This window comes from Orcinus orca, chromosome 1 (genome assembly GCF_937001465.1).
Source record: "Orcinus orca chromosome 1, mOrcOrc1.1, whole genome shotgun sequence".
Classification (NCBI taxonomy): domain Eukaryota; kingdom Metazoa; phylum Chordata; class Mammalia; order Artiodactyla; family Delphinidae; genus Orcinus; species Orcinus orca.
The window spans coordinates 101,376,470-101,392,669 of NC_064559.1; the positions used below are offsets into that span (position 1 = coordinate 101,376,470).

The 16,200-nt window shown below is 56.2% G+C and overlaps 1 protein-coding gene across 3 annotated transcripts; it reads right to left on the reverse strand.

The window, feature by feature from the left end:
• Positions 1-850: 850 nt before the first annotated feature.
• NPR1 (natriuretic peptide receptor 1) lies at positions 851-15,380 on the reverse strand. 3 transcript variants are annotated; one of them, XM_049713377.1, is made up of 22 exons: positions 13,962-15,378; positions 13,061-13,260; positions 12,512-12,625; positions 11,954-12,089; positions 11,591-11,682; positions 10,749-10,884; positions 9,952-10,036; positions 8,992-9,112; positions 8,065-8,139; positions 7,845-7,922; positions 7,332-7,436; positions 7,001-7,075; positions 6,727-6,883; positions 6,284-6,439; positions 5,904-6,072; positions 5,038-5,184; positions 4,829-4,952; positions 4,599-4,667; positions 4,140-4,314; positions 3,791-3,889; positions 1,671-1,762; positions 851-1,518 (listed from the first exon to the last, which is right to left on the reverse strand). In XM_049713377.1, the coding sequence occupies exons 1-22, from the start codon at positions 14,671-14,673 to the stop codon at positions 1,456-1,458; spliced, it is 3,180 nt and encodes a 1,059-aa protein (XP_049569334.1). In that variant the 5' UTR covers positions 14,674-15,378; the 3' UTR covers positions 851-1,455. The 3 variants fall into 3 exon arrangements, with proteins under 3 accessions (XP_049569334.1, XP_033270556.1, XP_049569341.1); XM_033414665.2 differs by having other exon boundaries at positions 7,001-7,072; positions 13,962-15,377; XM_049713384.1 differs by lacking the exon at positions 12,512-12,625 and having other exon boundaries at positions 13,962-15,380.
• Between the last annotated feature and the right edge of the window lie 820 nt (positions 15,381-16,200).

Genomic DNA, 16,200 nt, shown 5'->3' on the forward strand with positions numbered 1-16,200 from the left:
TTCTTGGCTCCCAGGCCTCCTGGGGCAGATGCCAGGACTCCCCACTCAGTCCACACTCCTTATAGTCCTACTGTATGCTGGGCATTGGGTAATAGAGCAGTTCTCAAAGTGCAGTCCACAGATTCTGTGGGTCCCCAAGATCCTTTCAGGGGATGGATGAGGTCAAAATGATGTTCATGGGAATTCCCTGGCAGTCCAGTGGTTAGGACTCGGTGCTTTCACTGCCAGGGGCCCCGGGTTCAATCCCTGGTCGGGGAACTAAGATCCCTCAAGACACACACACACACACACACACACACACACACACACACACGAAATTTTCACACTCCTACTAATTATGTTATTTGCCTTATTGACTGTGTTGATATTTGCACTGATGGTGCGAAAACAGTGGGGTTAAAACTTGCTGGTGTCTTAGCATAAATGAAGGCAGTAGCACCAAACTAGTCACTGTGGTCTTCAAAAAAAGCCAGTTTCTCTTAAGACTGTCTTTGATAAAGCCGTAAAAACTGAACATGTGATGGATTTATTATAGTTATTTTAAATGAGTTAATAAAGACTTGTTTTAATTTCTAATACAGAATATACTGATAGATATGACCCACATAAACAAAAGCTCTTTGGGGCCCTCAGTAGCTTTTAAGGGAGTAAATGGGTCCTGAGACCAACAGCACCAGCACTGCTGGGGTAATTCGCAGGCTGTTACACTGGCTCCTCAAAACGGAAGGGGCACTGCAGCCTTTTTCAGATACTGCATTCCAACTTGAGAAACACCTTATTTGAAGCACAGGATGGAGAATATGACTGTGTTTTCTGGCAACCCGCTCTCCCTCAAGAAACACACTGTCACTGGAATAAAGATTTTAATGGTCTCCCTCACAGGAGAAGCAAGGCACACAAGCCCACAGCCCTCTGTCCTTCCCTTTCTCCCCTGTGCATTGCATCCTAGGTTGGGTGGTGGGGGACGGGGGTGGTGGTGTTTGTGGCCCATCTGGGCTAGGCCCAGATGTGGACTCCCCCCAGCCCCTTGAGTCACATATAATCCCTTTGCCTTTTCCTCCTCCCCATAAAAGTCACAGTGTAGCACGGTTGAGGGAAGAGGGCACAGGGAGGGGCAGGAGGATCCAGGAATCCACGTCCCAGCCTGGCCTGGCCTGAGTCAGGGTGGAGAGTGGGTGCGTGTGCCTACGTGTGTGTGTGTGTGTGTGTGTGTGTGTGTGTCCCTGGGCATGGCTGTGAGTTTTGGTCCAGTCCTGTGAGCTCCAAGTTCTCCCCCAATACCAGTCTACTTTCAGAGGTAATGTCTGGTGTCTCCACTGGGGTCTGCACATCTGAGCTGTTCAAACTACTTCTTTGGCAATGGTGGGGATACTGCAGGCGAGGCTGAGGCCTGGCACCTCTCTGTCACCTCTGGCACAGGGAAGGGAGGTGTGGAAGGCCAGGAGGGGAGCCAGGTCAGCCTCGGGTGCTACTCGCCCGCTCCCCCAGTAGCCAGTAGGTCCGAACTTTGCCTTTGCCCTGGAGGGAAAAAGAGGAGTTTGGGGTGGGGAGTGACTCATCCACTTTCCCAAATGTTGGGAGTGGGGTTGGCTGCTTGAGAAGGGGCCTGGGGGAGGGTAAGCCCTTCGGGGACCCTAAGGGGTGGTAAGGGTAGGGACTTCCTTTTTTACCTTCATTTCTACATCCCCTCGAAGCTCCAGCTCGAAACCACCAAACTCCTCCAGGACAGCCTTGGTCTCAGAAGACAAGTGGATCTTCAGGGCTGGGTAGGAGAAGGGAGATGAGAGAAGCAAGAGATGGGAGCAGGAGATCAGGGACTGTGGGGCTAGAAACATGCTCTCCCTCCTTCCTTTGGCCCAGAAAGCCTCCTAATTCAAAGTCCCACCCCCTCCATGTAGTGTCTGACTACACAGGCCTCTCCCTAAGAACTCTAGAACTGTGCTGTCCACCATGAAAGCCATTAGTCACCTGTGGCTATTTAAACTGTAATTGAAATATAGTGAAAAATGCAATGCCTCAGAGGCTACCATATTGGACAGCACAGCATAGAACATTTCCATTACTGCAGAAAGTTCTATTGGACAGCACTCCAGCGCATCACCAGGCTCTAGACAGACAATAGAGTGTAGAGGTCAGGAGCTCAGACATCGGAGCCTGCTCTGCCTAGGATGAATCCCAGCTTGGACACTTGCTCGGGGAAGTAGTATAAACTATCTGGGCCTCAGTTACCTACTCTACAAAATGCTGATAGCAACAGGACCCATCTCAAAGCTTTCTGGTGAGGATTAAATTTAACATTATTCATTACGCATTTTAAAAGAGTCTGGCCCTTAGGAGGCACTATACGAGTGTTTGCTATCATCGTTCCTTAACTCAACACCCTCATTTCAGGGCTGAGGGAGCCCAGGCCTCGGGGAGGAGACCTGCCCAAATCTGCTGAGGTCTGCCCAGACTCCTGACTCCTGACTGCTGTTCCCCACAGCCCTTCTTTGACCTCCCTCTGAACTCGCCCCTACCACTCCTGGGGTCTGCATCGCAGAGGCCCTTTTCTGCTGTTAAACGGTTTCTGAGAATGTGCTCCTTGAGGACTGAACCTCAGTGAGAAGCTTTCTCCACCTCGACGCCCTCAACACAGTGTCCAGGGAATATCTGCTGAACCAGACCCCCTCTGGGCTCCCAAGAAGCCCTTTGCCCACCACAAGGCTTAGCTGGGGTCCGCGTGGACTCCCTAGCAAGCTTTGGTCTGGGTCGTCTTAGTATTCCAAGGCCTGGTACTCAGTAGTTACTCAATAAATATTTACTGAATTGAATTGTGTTGACTACAGCAGGAGGCAGAAGATCAACAGGAAGCAAGCCCAAGGGAAGAGGTGGGAGCAAGCATTTATTTGGTACCTACTGTGTTCCAGGGCTTGGGCTATGTTTTTTAGAACACTGAGACAGGCATCATTTTAAAGATAAACAGGGACTTCCCTGGTGGCGCAGTGGTTAAGAATCTGCCCGCCAATGCAGGGGACATGGGTTCGAGCCCTGGTCTGGGGAGATCCCACATGCCGCGCAGCAACGAAGCCTGTGCGCCACAACTACTGAGCCTGCACTCTAGAGGACGCGAACCACAACTACTGAAGCCCGCGTGCCACAACTGCTGAAGCCCGCACACCTAAAGTCCCTGCTCTGCAACAAGAGAAGCCACCAGAATGAGAAGCCCGCGCACCGCAACTAAGACTAGCCTCCACTCGCCACAACTAGACAAAGCCTGCGCACAGCAACGAAGACCCAAGGCAGCCATAAATTAATTAATTAAAAAAAAAAAACATAAACAGCTAAGGCTCAGAAAAGTTGAATGACAATTATCTGCTAGTCGTGTTATATGACTTTCTCACGTAACTCTTCTGAGGTAGATATTTAATTCTCATTTTCCAGGTGAGGAAAACAGAGGCTCAGGGAGGTGTAGCAAACTGACACAGCTGAGTCGGTTGTAGAGCTGAGATTCACACCCAAGTGGGCTGCTCTGGAGCCCTTTTTACCACACCCAAGAGGGTCCTAAAGGTAGTTCCCAGCTGGGAACTGCTGGACATTGGCCTGGAAAGACTTTTCAATCATTTGCCAAGAGGGCGCAGCTGGGACCTGAGTCTCTGATTAGATTCAAGGTGATGTGGCCAGGTTGAACCCTTATGAGAAGGGAGCCTGGGAGGAGACAGAACATGGATTGGATAGGCACCCACTGCCAGGAGGGCATTCCTCAGCCACAGCCACCCTTCCCTCCCTGTCCTGCCTCGGGGACCCAGCATACCTTCCCCGTTAGACTCCATTCTTGAGGCCGTGTTTACTGTGTCCCCAAAAAGACAGTAACGGGGCATCTTCAGCCCTACCACACCTGCACACACGGGTCCTGGAGGGAGCGGAAGCCCATCAGTGAGGGAAACCCATCAGTTTAGGGAAGTAGGTGGGAGGAACGGAGGGTGGCCATAGGACGGGGCTAGAGCGCTCCAGGAGAGGCAGCAGGTGGGACCTGCTGTCGGTGGGAGCCCAGAGGTGTAGGTGTACGCGCGCACGGGGAGCGGTGGCGACGCGGCCGGCTCGTCCCTCATCTGCAGCTCCAGCCTGTGGGAGCCCCCTCCCCGCCCCTCCGGCGGCCTCACCTGTGTGGATGCCGATGCGCAAGCGCAGCTGCTCCTGGGGCCGGTGGCGGATGCGGAAGGAGCGCACCGCGTCCAGCAGCGCCAGGGCCATGCGGGCCACCTCGCGGGCGTGCAGCCTCCCGTTCCGCACTGGGAGCCCGGACACCACCATGTAGGCGTCACCAATGGTCTCCACCTGTGAGGGCCGCGAGAGGGTGCCGGACCTGAGGACTGGAACTTTCTCCCGGTGCGGCCCCCACACTGTGGGCACCGCCTTCCTGTCCCCACCCCCCATCTACCAGCCACTGTGTTCGCTCATCCCCTAGCCCCCGCGCGGTTTTTCTGCCTGTTCCTGGGTCTCCCTGTGACACCTCCCTCCCTGTGACACTGTCTTTGTCCACGTCTCTTGGTCTTCCTGCTTAAGACTATGTCATTCTGCCCTCCACATCCGTCTGTCTGTCCCCTCCCATCTTTACTCACCTTGTAGACATCAAAGTTGTCTATGACAGCATCAAAGCAAGTGTACAGGTCGTTGAGCAGGGTCACCACCTGGAAGAAAACAGAAGCCAAAAGGGGTGGGGAGTAAGGGGCCCCGGGGCCCCACCTGGGCTCGGGTGGGAAAAGCGGAACCAGAAGGCAGGCCTATGGGATGCAGGTGCCAAGCCGAGCACACCTGGCTGCTCCGACACCTGGGGCTGTGCCTGACTTACCTGCATGGGCGTGCTCTCCGCCGACAGGGCTGTGAAACCCACAATGTCGCTGAAGTAGATGGTGACGCTGTCAAAGGCTTCGGCCTGGACCGTCTCCCCACGCTTCAGCTGCTCAGCCACTGAGCTGAGGGGTCAGGGACAGGTGCAGGATCAGAAGGTGAGGTGGGGCTGGGACAGGGGTGGCGGGAGCATCAAGCAGGGGCACTCACTGAGGCAGAATCTGGTAGAGCAGGGCCTCCGCCTTGCGCTTCTCCTCCAGGTAGGCCTGGGTCCGCTCCTCCACCAGCTCTTCCAGGTTGTTGGCGTACTGTTCCATGCGCGACAGCAGGTTATCCAGGATGTTGCTGCTGTTCTCTCTGGGGACAGGGGCGGTGGAAGGGGTGGTGGTGAGAGAGGAGCAGCACGCCCTACCCTGAAGCGCCTCCCCCAGGCTCTCACCCTACCCAGACTTAATGTCAGCCCACTGCAGTGGAGTCCCTGGCGAGAGTCAGGGTTGGGGGGCACAGCAGGATGGGGGTGGCAGGGGAAAAGGGTCGGAGGAAAGTCCAATTCATCCCTGAGACCCCAGGGTCAAGTTTCAAGCTTCAGACATATTGGCTATTTTGAACATCTTTGTTGAACACAAGTGGCTTAGAAGGAGGTAGAAGAGGCAGAAAGGGACAGGGACCACTCGAGAACGGAGTGAGGGCACACAGGCTGGCAGAGGGGTGTGCCTGGAGGAACCGGCCCCCAGGGGCACACTGGGAAAGGGGATCAAAGGGCCGGGTGGGAGCTCCCACGGAGGGCAGAGAGGTGTAGGGAGGAGGTGGGAGGCCATTTACTCTGCGGCCACTGAAGGCTGATGGAGTAGGGGCCGCTGGAGGAGCGGGGTATGAGAGGTAGGGGACTGTGGGACCAGCTGGGTCCTACAGTATTCACAGAGGGGGCTGCGAGGCTGTGGCGGGCTGGAGCAGGCTGTGTATGCAGGGGCTATGTGTGGGCTCTGCCACCACAGGGATAAGACTTCAAGTGTGAGGCACGCGGTCGCTGTGGGGGATAGAGGAGGCTGGGGGGATTCAGGGCTAATGCCAGCGACCTGTTAAATTTGCGCAGCATCAGGCGGATCTGTTGGAAGGGTGGCCGCTCCTGCGGGTCCTCGGCCCAGCAGCGCTGCATCAGCTGCCCCAGTTCCTCCAGGTGACTCTGCAGGGCCAGGGAGGGCCGGAAGGGGGGCTGCTCACCCCGAGTCACACGCTCGATGATCTCTGTGTGGTGGGGGAAGAGAGGCCGAGGGGTAGGTTCAGCCCGGGGCCTGTTGAGAAACGGGGTGGGGAGCCCTGCAGGGAACTGGGCTAGTCATGCTCAGGGTCATTGGCAGCAGTGGAGCAAAGGGTGGTGGCATTTCCAGGGTTCCCTCTCTCTGGAGCTGGGGTTAGTTGACTGTGGCAGCATTAGGGGAAAGCGTGGTCCTCTCACCTTTGGGACTGAGATCCAAACCTTCCACGTGGAAGACACCACTCCTCAGGGCAATCTCCTGAAGGATGATCCCAAAGCTGTACACGTCACCAGCCTGGGAGCCCCGGGCAGGGGGTGAGGCCATTCGCAGGAGCTCAGGGGCTGTCCACAACTTTTCTGCAGGTCAGAGGTCAGGAGTCACAGGGTGAAGGGCCCCAAAGCTAAGGGATGAGGGGAAACAAGGTCCCAGAGGATGTGACTGGGACTGATCTGGAGACATCACAGGGGTTGCTAGGGCTAGAAGGGGCCTTGAGACCATTTCGTCTGACTCCGCTTTCTACTGATGATGAATTGAGCAGGGAGTCAGGAAAGGTGGGCCCGAGCCCACCATAGGCCAGGCATCAGCATCCCCACTGGGCTGTGCTGGGAGTGGTGGTAGGGGTCAGAGTTAGGTCGGGGCTCACTGGCATAGAGGGTGTGTCCTTGCTCGGGCTCCGGGTCCCTGAAGCTCTCCAGCCCGTAGTCAGTGATCTTGAGCACGAAGCGCCCGTCTACCACACAGTTGGATGACTTGAGGTTCCCATGAGAGCAAATGGCCCCGTTGTGCAGGAACAGCATACCCTGGGAAATTTGGAGAGGCAGGGGTCTCGGGCATGAGTGAGACCTCCAACCAACCACAGCCAGGGGAGAAGACTGCCTGGCCCCTCCCCCAACACCCAGTGGGCCTTTTGGGCCTACCTTGACGATGTCATGGGTGAGCGAGTACCGGAACATCCAGTCCAGGGTGATGCTCTCATTCTCCAGGATGTCCTGCTGGGCAGTGAGAGTCAGCCCTATACCCTGCACATGCCCCCAGGAGGAGGAGTGCAGGGGTTCCACTGACATAAACTGGCAGAACGGGACAAAGCTTTGGATCTACTCCAGTGCCACCACCCTCCCCCCACTCCCATTTTACAGATGGGGAAAATAAAGGTCAGAAAGAAGGAGAGGCTTGCCCAGGGCCTTATGTTGAGTCAGGGGCAGACCCGGGGCTAGACCTAGTTGTCCTGACACTCCCTTGTTGCCTCACCTGCAAGCTCCCACGGGGACAGTACTCTGTGAGGATACAGATATTAGGGGGGTCAGTGCAGGCCCCCACAAACCTGGTCAGGTGTTCATTCTGCACATCCCGCATCTGCAGGTGAGAGCCAGCATCAGAGCCTGACAGAGACCTCACTCCTTGCCAAGTTGCCCCCACCCTTGGGGACCCCTCACTCTCCTTAAGTCCCTATGCATTCTCTGCAGACATTCTAGGACCTTCCCCGGTGATTCCCACTCCTGTTCTAAAGAACCCTTCCCCAGAACCTGCTCCCTACTCCCTCTGCTTCCTAAGCCTATCCAATGGAGCCCCTACAAAATCTCCAGCCCTTCTCCCATCTATGATTCCCCTACTCGTACCCACAACACACAGGGGCCCATCCCAGGGCTACAGTGCTCATCCCTTCCTAGGATACCCTGCAGTCCCTCCAAACCCATTCTGTTGGCCAACCTCCCCTGTGTCCCTAGATTCTTCCCTAGGCCATTGCCTCCTTCCCCACATTACATGCTTCAGCTCAAACAGGACTTCCCGCGTCAGCTCGATGCGTTTACGGTTCACACGTTTCACAGCCACGAGGTTGCCCTGAGTGAGGAATGGAGATTGTCACTGTAAGGGGATGGCCCAGCCCTGACAGCCCACCCCTGTGCTAAGACCGTCTCCAGTCCTCCATCATAGGAAAGCCCTGCCCCAGTCCTGAGGACCAGTGGTCTTTCCCCAGACCCACCTTATAATATGCTGTCTTGGCAAAGATTTGGAACTGGCCCTCTGTGGTCAGCAGGGAGCCGTAATTGGAGCCTCTCTGAAGGGACAGAGTGCAGGAGGGGTGGTCAGCCCATGGACCCGGCTCTCCATCCTGGTTGCTTGAGCTCTGGTCTTCACTACCCTGCCTTATCTTTGTGTTGCCCTGCCTCTCATTCCACATCATAAAATCCTTTCCTCATTTATTTACTTTTTAAAAATGTATCTTCAGGGGCTTCCCTGGTGGCGCAGTCGTTGAGAGTCCGCCTGCCGACGCAGGGGACATGGGTTCGTGCCCCGGACTGGGAAGATCCCACATGCCGCGGAGCGGCTGGGCCCGTGAGCCATGGCGTCTGAGCCTGCGCGTCCGGAGCCTGTGCTCCGCAACGGGAGAGGCCACAATAGTGAGAGGCCCAAGTACCGGAAAAAAAAAAAAAAAGTATTTTCAGGGGGGTGGGGCGTGGGGGGTGGGATGAACTGGGAGACTGGGATTGACATATATACACTGATATGTATAAAATAGATAACTAATAAGAACATGCTGTATAGCACAGGGAACTCTACTACTTCGCTGTACAGTAGAAACTAACACAACATTGTAAAACAACTATACCCCAATTAAAAAAAAAAGTATGCAGAAACTTTCAGATGATTATACAAAAAAACAAACAAATAAAATAAAATGTATTTTCACATATGCTATCTCTAACTTTTGAAAGAGCCCTGTGAGGGAGCTCTGTAGATGTAATCATTACCTGCGGTAGTCTCAGAGAGGGAATGTGACTTGCCCAAGGTCATAGAGCGATTGAAGGCAGGGCTGGGACTAGAAGCCTGCTTTCTACCCTACCCATCAGGCACTACCCACACGCCCATTCCCAACTCTGCCCCCTCCCCCCAGTACCGGAGTTCTTACCCCGCTCAGGGTCAGCCGGCTGCCTGCACTCCGGAGGTGCCTCTCTAGGCTGCTGGGCTGCAGGTCCTCCCAACGCACCCGCCACAGCTCTGAGGCCAGTTCCTTCTCCAGCTGCATCTTTCTGAGGCATGAAACGTGCACCTAAGTCCATGTCTGAGCCCCTGACCCAGGGTTGGGGGGTGCTCAGCAGCCTCTCCTCAGAGCCCTGGGACCACTGCAGTTGCTAAGAGATGGGTGGGGCAATTAACATCCTCTTGGTTGACAGTCAGGAGGCTTGGGTGAAATTCTGCCTCACTGGGGACCTTGGGGTAGTCACTCCACTTCTCTGAGTCTCAGGTTCATGTCTAAATGTCCTCATTTGGAAATTGGGGACCTCGACATTTATTTCAAAGCATTGTTACAAGAATGAAAAGAAAAACTGTGTGTGGAAGTGCCTGGCACACAGTATATGCTTGACCAGCATTGATTTCCTTCTCTCCCTCCTTGCTTCCCTGTCTTTAACTTTTCCTGCATTTTCCTGTCAGCCTCCCACTGGAAGGCAGGAGTGGGGCTTCCTTCTCTCTCTCCTCCACTCTGGGTTCAGCACTTGGTACACAGCAGAGCCTTCATCCCTGCTCAACGAATATAGGCCCAACCCCACAGGTGTTGGTCCACTGCTTCCCATCTGGTCTGTACCAGCAGGAAGGGAGGATAAACGGAATCCACACCCTACAATGCCCCCAACAGATCTGCTCCTTCTTGGATCTCCCGGATCCTCCCCGGCCACTCCACCTCTGTCCCCTCCTCCTTCTCTCTTCCAGGTGTCCTGAGGCTTTTTAGTGTCTTTTCTCCCCCATCTCCCTGGGCCTTGCTGTGCTGACCCTTTACCCCTCCCTCTTCCCTCTGGGTCCCTGCCACCTCCTCTGCTATTGGTTCTTTAGGTCTCCCAGCCTCAATCACCACCCTCATTCCAAGGCTTACCTGTATATGAAGAAGGAGATGATCAGAATGCTGAGCAGGGAGAGGCTGCCCACCAAAGCCAGCACCTCCAGGGTGGAAAAGTGGTCTGTAGGGGAGAGTCCAAGTTGCAGCGAGAGAGATTTGGGTTAGACATTGGACAGCAAGAGGAAGAACCTTTATTTTTTTTATTTTTAAATTTTTTTGGCTGCACCGCACAGGCATGTGGGATCTTTAGTTTCCTGACCAGGGATCGAACCCAGGCCCCCTGAAGTGGAAGCGTGGAGTCCGAACCACTGGACCATCAGGGAATTCCCTGAAGAACCTTTTAATATTCAATTAGGGACTTCCCTGGTGGCGCAGTGTTAAGAATCCGTCTGCCAATGCAGGGGACACGGGTTTGATCCCTGATTCAGGAAGGTCCCACGTGCCGTGGAGCAATTAAGCCCGTGGGCCACAACTACTGAGCCTGCGCTCTAGAGCCCGTGCTCCGCAACAAGAGAAGCCACCGCAATGAGAAGCCCCCACACCGCAACAAAGAGTAGCCCCCGCTCGCCACAACTAGACGAAGCCCGTGCACAGCAACGAAGACCCAACACAGCCAGTAAATAAATAAATAAAAGTAATATAATAATGAAATAAAATAAAAAGTTAAAAAAATATTCAATCAGTGAACTGGGATGATGGATGAAGGGAAGAAAAAGGCAGGAGGAGTCTCTCCAGGACCCCCTCAGTGTGGGAGAGGAGCACGTATTTGACTCCCTGAGCAGGAAGGAGGCAGCATCTCCATAATGGAGGCTTGGAAGGCAAGGGGCAGTCACCTTGGTTGCAGGCTGGGTCCTCATTGTCAAAACCACATTTGGGCACATCAGGAGGTGGATACCCCAGAGGCCAGTTCAGTTTGCGCCCTGACACGGTCACCAGCTCTTGGGAGGTTCCATTGAAGTTCAGAACAACCTATGGGAGGGCAGGAGCGGTCGGTGGGCAAGGGCCCTTGGTGAGGCCTCCCGTCCAAGGGAGAAATCCTGCCCCCCACCTACCCCATCTCTGCTGCCAGGGACTGTGTCTGCACTGTCAGCTATTCAACGAGTCCCTGCCGTGACTGGATACAGAGAGCCTCATACCCATGCCCCATGTTATCAGAGGGGACAAACTTGAAAATGACTTAAAGGTTTTATAAAGAAAACTCCGTATAGAATCACAGCCCTACACTCAGGGAGTTTATAATCTTGGATTGAAGCACACAGGAGACAGGAAAATGCAGTGTTCTCGGTCCACATTCCCAGGCCTAATCCAGGCACCCCTCGTCCAGGAAGCCTTCCCTGGATGATCTGCTCCTTGGTGCCTGTGGTCTCAAGCCCTTCCTGTTCCTGTTGCACTTATAGAGCAAGATGATGTGCATTCATCTTGGCCCTGAGTCAGTCTGTCTCCGCTGGGAGGGGATCCTGCCTGCCTTTGGAGACATGGAGTTTCCTGAGGGCAGCACTGTGCTCCCTCCTCAGACATGGAGTTCCCCAAGCATAACACCTGTGTGTCCCTATCGTTCTGGTTGCTCCTCCAGATTGGCTGGATCTCTTTTATCCAGGGCTCTCTCTTATCCAGGGCGGTGGGAGGGTGAAATGTCATTCCCAGTTGGCACTGTCTTCTGGGGGCACAGCCTTACCCTGAAGGCGCCAGTGTCAGGATCCATATCCCAGAGGGAGAAGTCGGTCTCCCGATCTCCATTGCTGTCCATTTTCAGGTATCCCATCACACCTGGGGGTATGGAGGAAGATGGCTGTGTTTTGACAGGGTGGAATTTCATGGGTCCCACGCCTCATCTCTGTCTGTTGATCTTTTGATCTGGGCACTTAGGAAGACTTCTTGATGGCACTAGGGACATGGGGAAAAGAGCCTAAAGAAGAAGAGAGGTAGAAGAGACTGGTGTGGGCAAGTGACTACCTGCACTGCAGGGCTAGGGGCTTCTCACTGCTTCCTGCCTGGGGCACCCCAAGGTAGCCCATTCCTGCCACCTCCAGTGCCTGACCTTGGAAGCTTCGGTTCCACATCCGCTGAGTGATGCCCTCCCCATCGGTGACAGTTCCCCCATGTGCTAGAGTCTCCGACACTGCCTGGACATAGAGCAGGAGCCCGTCGTGGAAGGACGCTGGGATGGTGTTCACCTGCAGGGGCAGGCAGAGCTGGGCTGGGGTGGGATGTATGAAGGGCACAGAGTGGGGCGCTGTGGGGTGGGGAATGGGAGGCACTGGGAGCTTGGAAGAGGATGGGAGAAAACACGCTCACAGCACAGAGAGATTTTACTACTTCTAAGACGCTCCGCATGTATCACTGCTTCTGAATCCTGCTAGGCAGATAGGGCAGGACGTAGCATCCTCATTTTACGGATAAGGATTTGAGTTTCAGAGGTTGAACAATTTGTCAATGCCCCCCTCCATCATCAGGAGAGATATGGGAACAGTGGGAAGGGAAAGAAGGGGAGACCTGGGAATACGGGGATGGCTGAGAGAGCAGGGCGGCGACTGGCAGAGGGCTGTGAACTGGGGGCTGGAGGTCCACGCTGCAGGGTCCCAGGAACCCCTCCTACCAGGCCATCCTCCATGGTGAAGTTGAACTGCTCATGGGCCAAGTGTTTTAGCTTCTGTAGGAATTCCAAGTACTCAGGATTATCCGGCTCTTTATAGGTAATGATTTTGGCAGCCTGAGGAAGGGGTCAGTGGAGAGGGGAGAGCTGGGTGCTGACTCCAGTCCTGCCAGTACCCTGGGTGCCCACCTCCCAGAGCTGCATCTCTACTTGCTCAACGTCAAATTGGACCCTATGTTCTGCGCGAGGTGCTGCCTGCTTCAAAGCAGGGGATGAACTGGGATGGCTTTTCCAAGTCCGGATGGTCTGTGAGATGTGAACATTATCCCACCTCAAGGGCATTCTCTCATCTTTTTAGCCTCCTGGTTCTGAAGTCCCCTGGCCCTCTGTATACCCCTTGCCCCAGCCCCCTGCCCTTTGTCACCTAACTCTCTATGAGCATCCAGAACCTCTTTTCTGGAATCCTTTCAGACACTGAGGGACCCAGGACCCAGACATAATGTGCCACCAGCCCAGAGCCCCACAGCCTGGGCTTCCAATCTGAACACTCACCTGAAAGGCCTGGTGGGCACTGACATCCTGCCCATCCCCTCTCTCCCAGGGCCTGTGGGGAGCAAGGCCATGTGCTCCTTGCAGGCTTTGCCCAAAGAGGTCCAGGTGGAAGAAAACATAGTCCTCCCCACTCAGGCCAGCTTCCAGGGCCAGAAGCATCAGGGTTCTGAAGGTGTCTGGGGAGCTGCAGATGTAGACAACTGGGGAGGAAGGGGGGTCAGAGAGAGAGAGAAGAGCCTAAGTGTCAGGGAGTGCAGGGGGAACTGAAGCCGGGGCACCCAGGGGAGGAAATTCAGAGACCCTGAGGTAGTTAAGTGGAACTCCTGGCTCAGTCTGGGCTGTGGCCTGAGGAAGGTGAAGGGAGGGAGGAGGCGGTGGGAGAGGGAGGAGGAAGGAGCCCAGATAGGGAGAGAGGGAATAATGGAGCCAAAGGTGGGCAAGGTGAGGTCAGGAGCGGGGGAGAGCAGAGAAGGGCCAGCTGGAAAGGGGACTGGAAGAGGAGAGGGCGTGTGGGAGCACGGGGAGGAGAGTTGGAGGAGGGAAGAAGCCTGCTGGGAAGAGAAGGAAAATGGGGGAGAGATGAGGGATAGGAACTAAGCTGGGGCCCTACTAAGTGTCATGGTGGCTGGAGGCATTTTCTCCCTCCCGTTAACTCCGCAGGAACCGGTGGGAAGGAGGTGGGGGAGTGCGGAGGTGAGAAGAGAGGAGAGCCTAGGAACTGGATGGGGGGGGGGGGCATGGAGAAAGAGAGGGAAATAGAAACTCAGAGGTGGAAAGGGCGGAGGAGGCTGAGACAGGAATGAGGAGCCGCGGGAAGGAGAAGTCTGGCCCGGAGAAGAGAGAGGATGTCCCGGGGAAGGCCCGGAGGCAAAGCGGCCGGATGGGTGTGCCCGTGTCTCACCTCGGCCTTTGCGTCGCACGGTGCGCAGCAGCATGGTGTAGTGGTCGCGGTCGCCCTCGGCGAACTCCAGGTGGTCCACCGTGATGTTGAGGCGGTCGCGGACCTGCATGTACAGTCCCTCCACCACGAAGAAGCAGGGCTGGTCGTCGCGGGGCTGGTAGGCGTAGAGCACTAGAGCCTGGCGCTCCCAGCCCAGCCGTCGGTGCAGAGCCGCCACGAAGTCGCCCAGCTTGGCATGGCTGGGCCCGGCGCGGGTGGTCAGCGCGTACTCGTCCTTGGCCCCGAACCCCACAGCCGGGGCGCCGGCGGTCAGCAGCGGCACCCGCCAGTGCGCAGTGAAGCGGCCCACGGGGGCGGCGGCGTACACGCAGCCGGGGCCCAGGAACACCGCGGGGTTGTGCTCCCACTTGAGGTCCACGGCGGCCAGGGGCGCGGCGGTGTCGGAGCAGACGCCCAGCGCGCTCTCGCTGCTGCCCAGCACCGTGCGGACTGTCCAGCCCGGCAGCAGGTCCGGCCGCGCCTTCACCCGGGCCAGGGCCAGCTCCACCGCCGGTCCCACGCGCGCCCACGACCACGGGTACGAGGTGTTGGCCAGAGGTAGCACCACGGCCACCGTCAGGTTGCCCGCGTAGCTGCCCGGGAGCAGCAGCAGCGGCGGCAGGAGCAGAAGCAGACGCAGGCGGGCGCCGGAGGGGCAGCCGGGGCGCGGCATGGCCTCAGCGGGCACCGAGGCGGACAAGCGCTCCCACCATGGCCTCTGGCGTCCCCTCCGGCTCAGCGGCCAGTCCTGGGCACCAGGAGCGCCCCTGTGGGAGGGAGGACGAGCGGGGCGGGGGCGCTCACCCCGAGGCACGCTGCTCCTTCTAGCTGTTACAGTCTGCGCCAGGAGCGCCAGGGGCGCGCGACGGAGGGGTGCGCCCAGGGCGCTGCAGAGCAGGTGGGTGCGAGGAGAGCGCGGGGGCCGAGAGGACGCGAGTGTGAGCGAGAGCGTGTGTGTGTGTGTGTATGTGTGTGTGTTTGTGTGTATGTGTGTGTGTGTTAGGAGAGAGAAAACGAGAGCGCGAGCGCTCCGTGGAGAAGGATGGGAGAGGGCGCCAGGGAGGGAAAGGAGAGTGTGAGTGTTTGTATGTGTGCGTGAGCGCCTGGCCCAGGGAGTGTGCCAGAAGGGGCGTCCGGCCGGCCCAAGTCTCCGGCAGTCCGGGGGGGACTGGGGAGGACCCAAGCCAAGCTCCGAACCCTCCCTCCCGGCCGCTTCCCCTCCCAGACTCCGTGACCTTAGAACCAATCCTGGATCTTTAACTCCTTCGTCCCCGCCCCGAAGTCGCGGGCTCTTCCGAGTCTCAGCCTGCGCACTTTCCTTTAGACCCTCTTCGCGCTTCTCGGTGGCAAAACTTCTTCCTCCTCCGAGAAGCGGCACGGGTAGAAGGGGCTCTGTTGCGGGGTCGGGAAGAACTGAATAGAGAAGTGTGTGGGAACAACAGAGGGCCTCTTGCGCCCCACCTTTCCCTCTCCTCCTACCTGGTTCCGTCTGGGGAAGAGAGAAAGAGGTGCTGGTTTGGGATCTTGGTAGGAAAAAGTGTGTGTTTGGATGTGTGTCGGGGTGGTGCGGGAGGGTGACGGTTTCTGGAAAAGGCGTTAAAGTAGGTGAATCCAGGGGCCCCGTAACCAGTCCATCTAGGATCTCACCCCCTCCTCCGGTTTACAGATTGAGCGGATTAGCGGAGAAGAAGGACCAGGTAGAAGGGCGGAGTTAACTCTTTAGTTCCCCAATGGCTGTAGGAACGGGGAGGGAGAGCTTGCGGGTGGCTGGAGGAACGAACAGGTGTGATCTCAGGGTCACTGCCGGCGTGTGAGTGTGTGTTTGTCTTGAGGAGGATTATTAAAATGGGATTTGTCGGGGCGGTGGGAGACAGTGTTGGAAATGACAAGCGGAGGGGTAAATTGGGGAGAGTATTTTGGGGCCCTTGACGGCTGGGCTGGGGGCCGGAGAGCTGTGGAATCAGTCTGCCCTCTAATGGCCAGCAGAAGTCGTTGACCGTATTGCGCTGCCAACCTCTGCAAGCCTGTACCTAGGCAAGACCAAAGATCAGGAAACTTCTTCCGTACTGCAGATTTCCAGAGGACCTAGTACGTGTTAAGCACCGGCTGAAGGTATAAAGATTAAGACTATATATATATGTGTGTGTGTGTGTGTGTATATATATGTATCTCATATATATCATGTATGTATGGTCCATAC

What these genes read in the sequence shown, in the direction of transcription:
- NPR1 (XM_049713377.1), bottom strand. Translation starts at nt 14,673, where the DNA reads ATGCCGCGCCCCGGCTGCCCCTCCGGCGCCCGCCTGCGTCTGCTTCTG. An exon ending in ATCTCCTTCTTCATATACAG is followed by an intron (nt 9,113 to 9,951) that starts GTAAGCCTTGGA and finishes TTCATGCCTCAG; the next exon opens with AAAGATGCAGCTGGAGAAGG. An exon ending in ACAACTTTGATGTCTACAAG is followed by an intron (nt 4,315 to 4,598) that starts GTGAGTAAAGAT and finishes CGGCCCTCACAG; the next exon opens with GTGGAGACCATTGGTGACGC.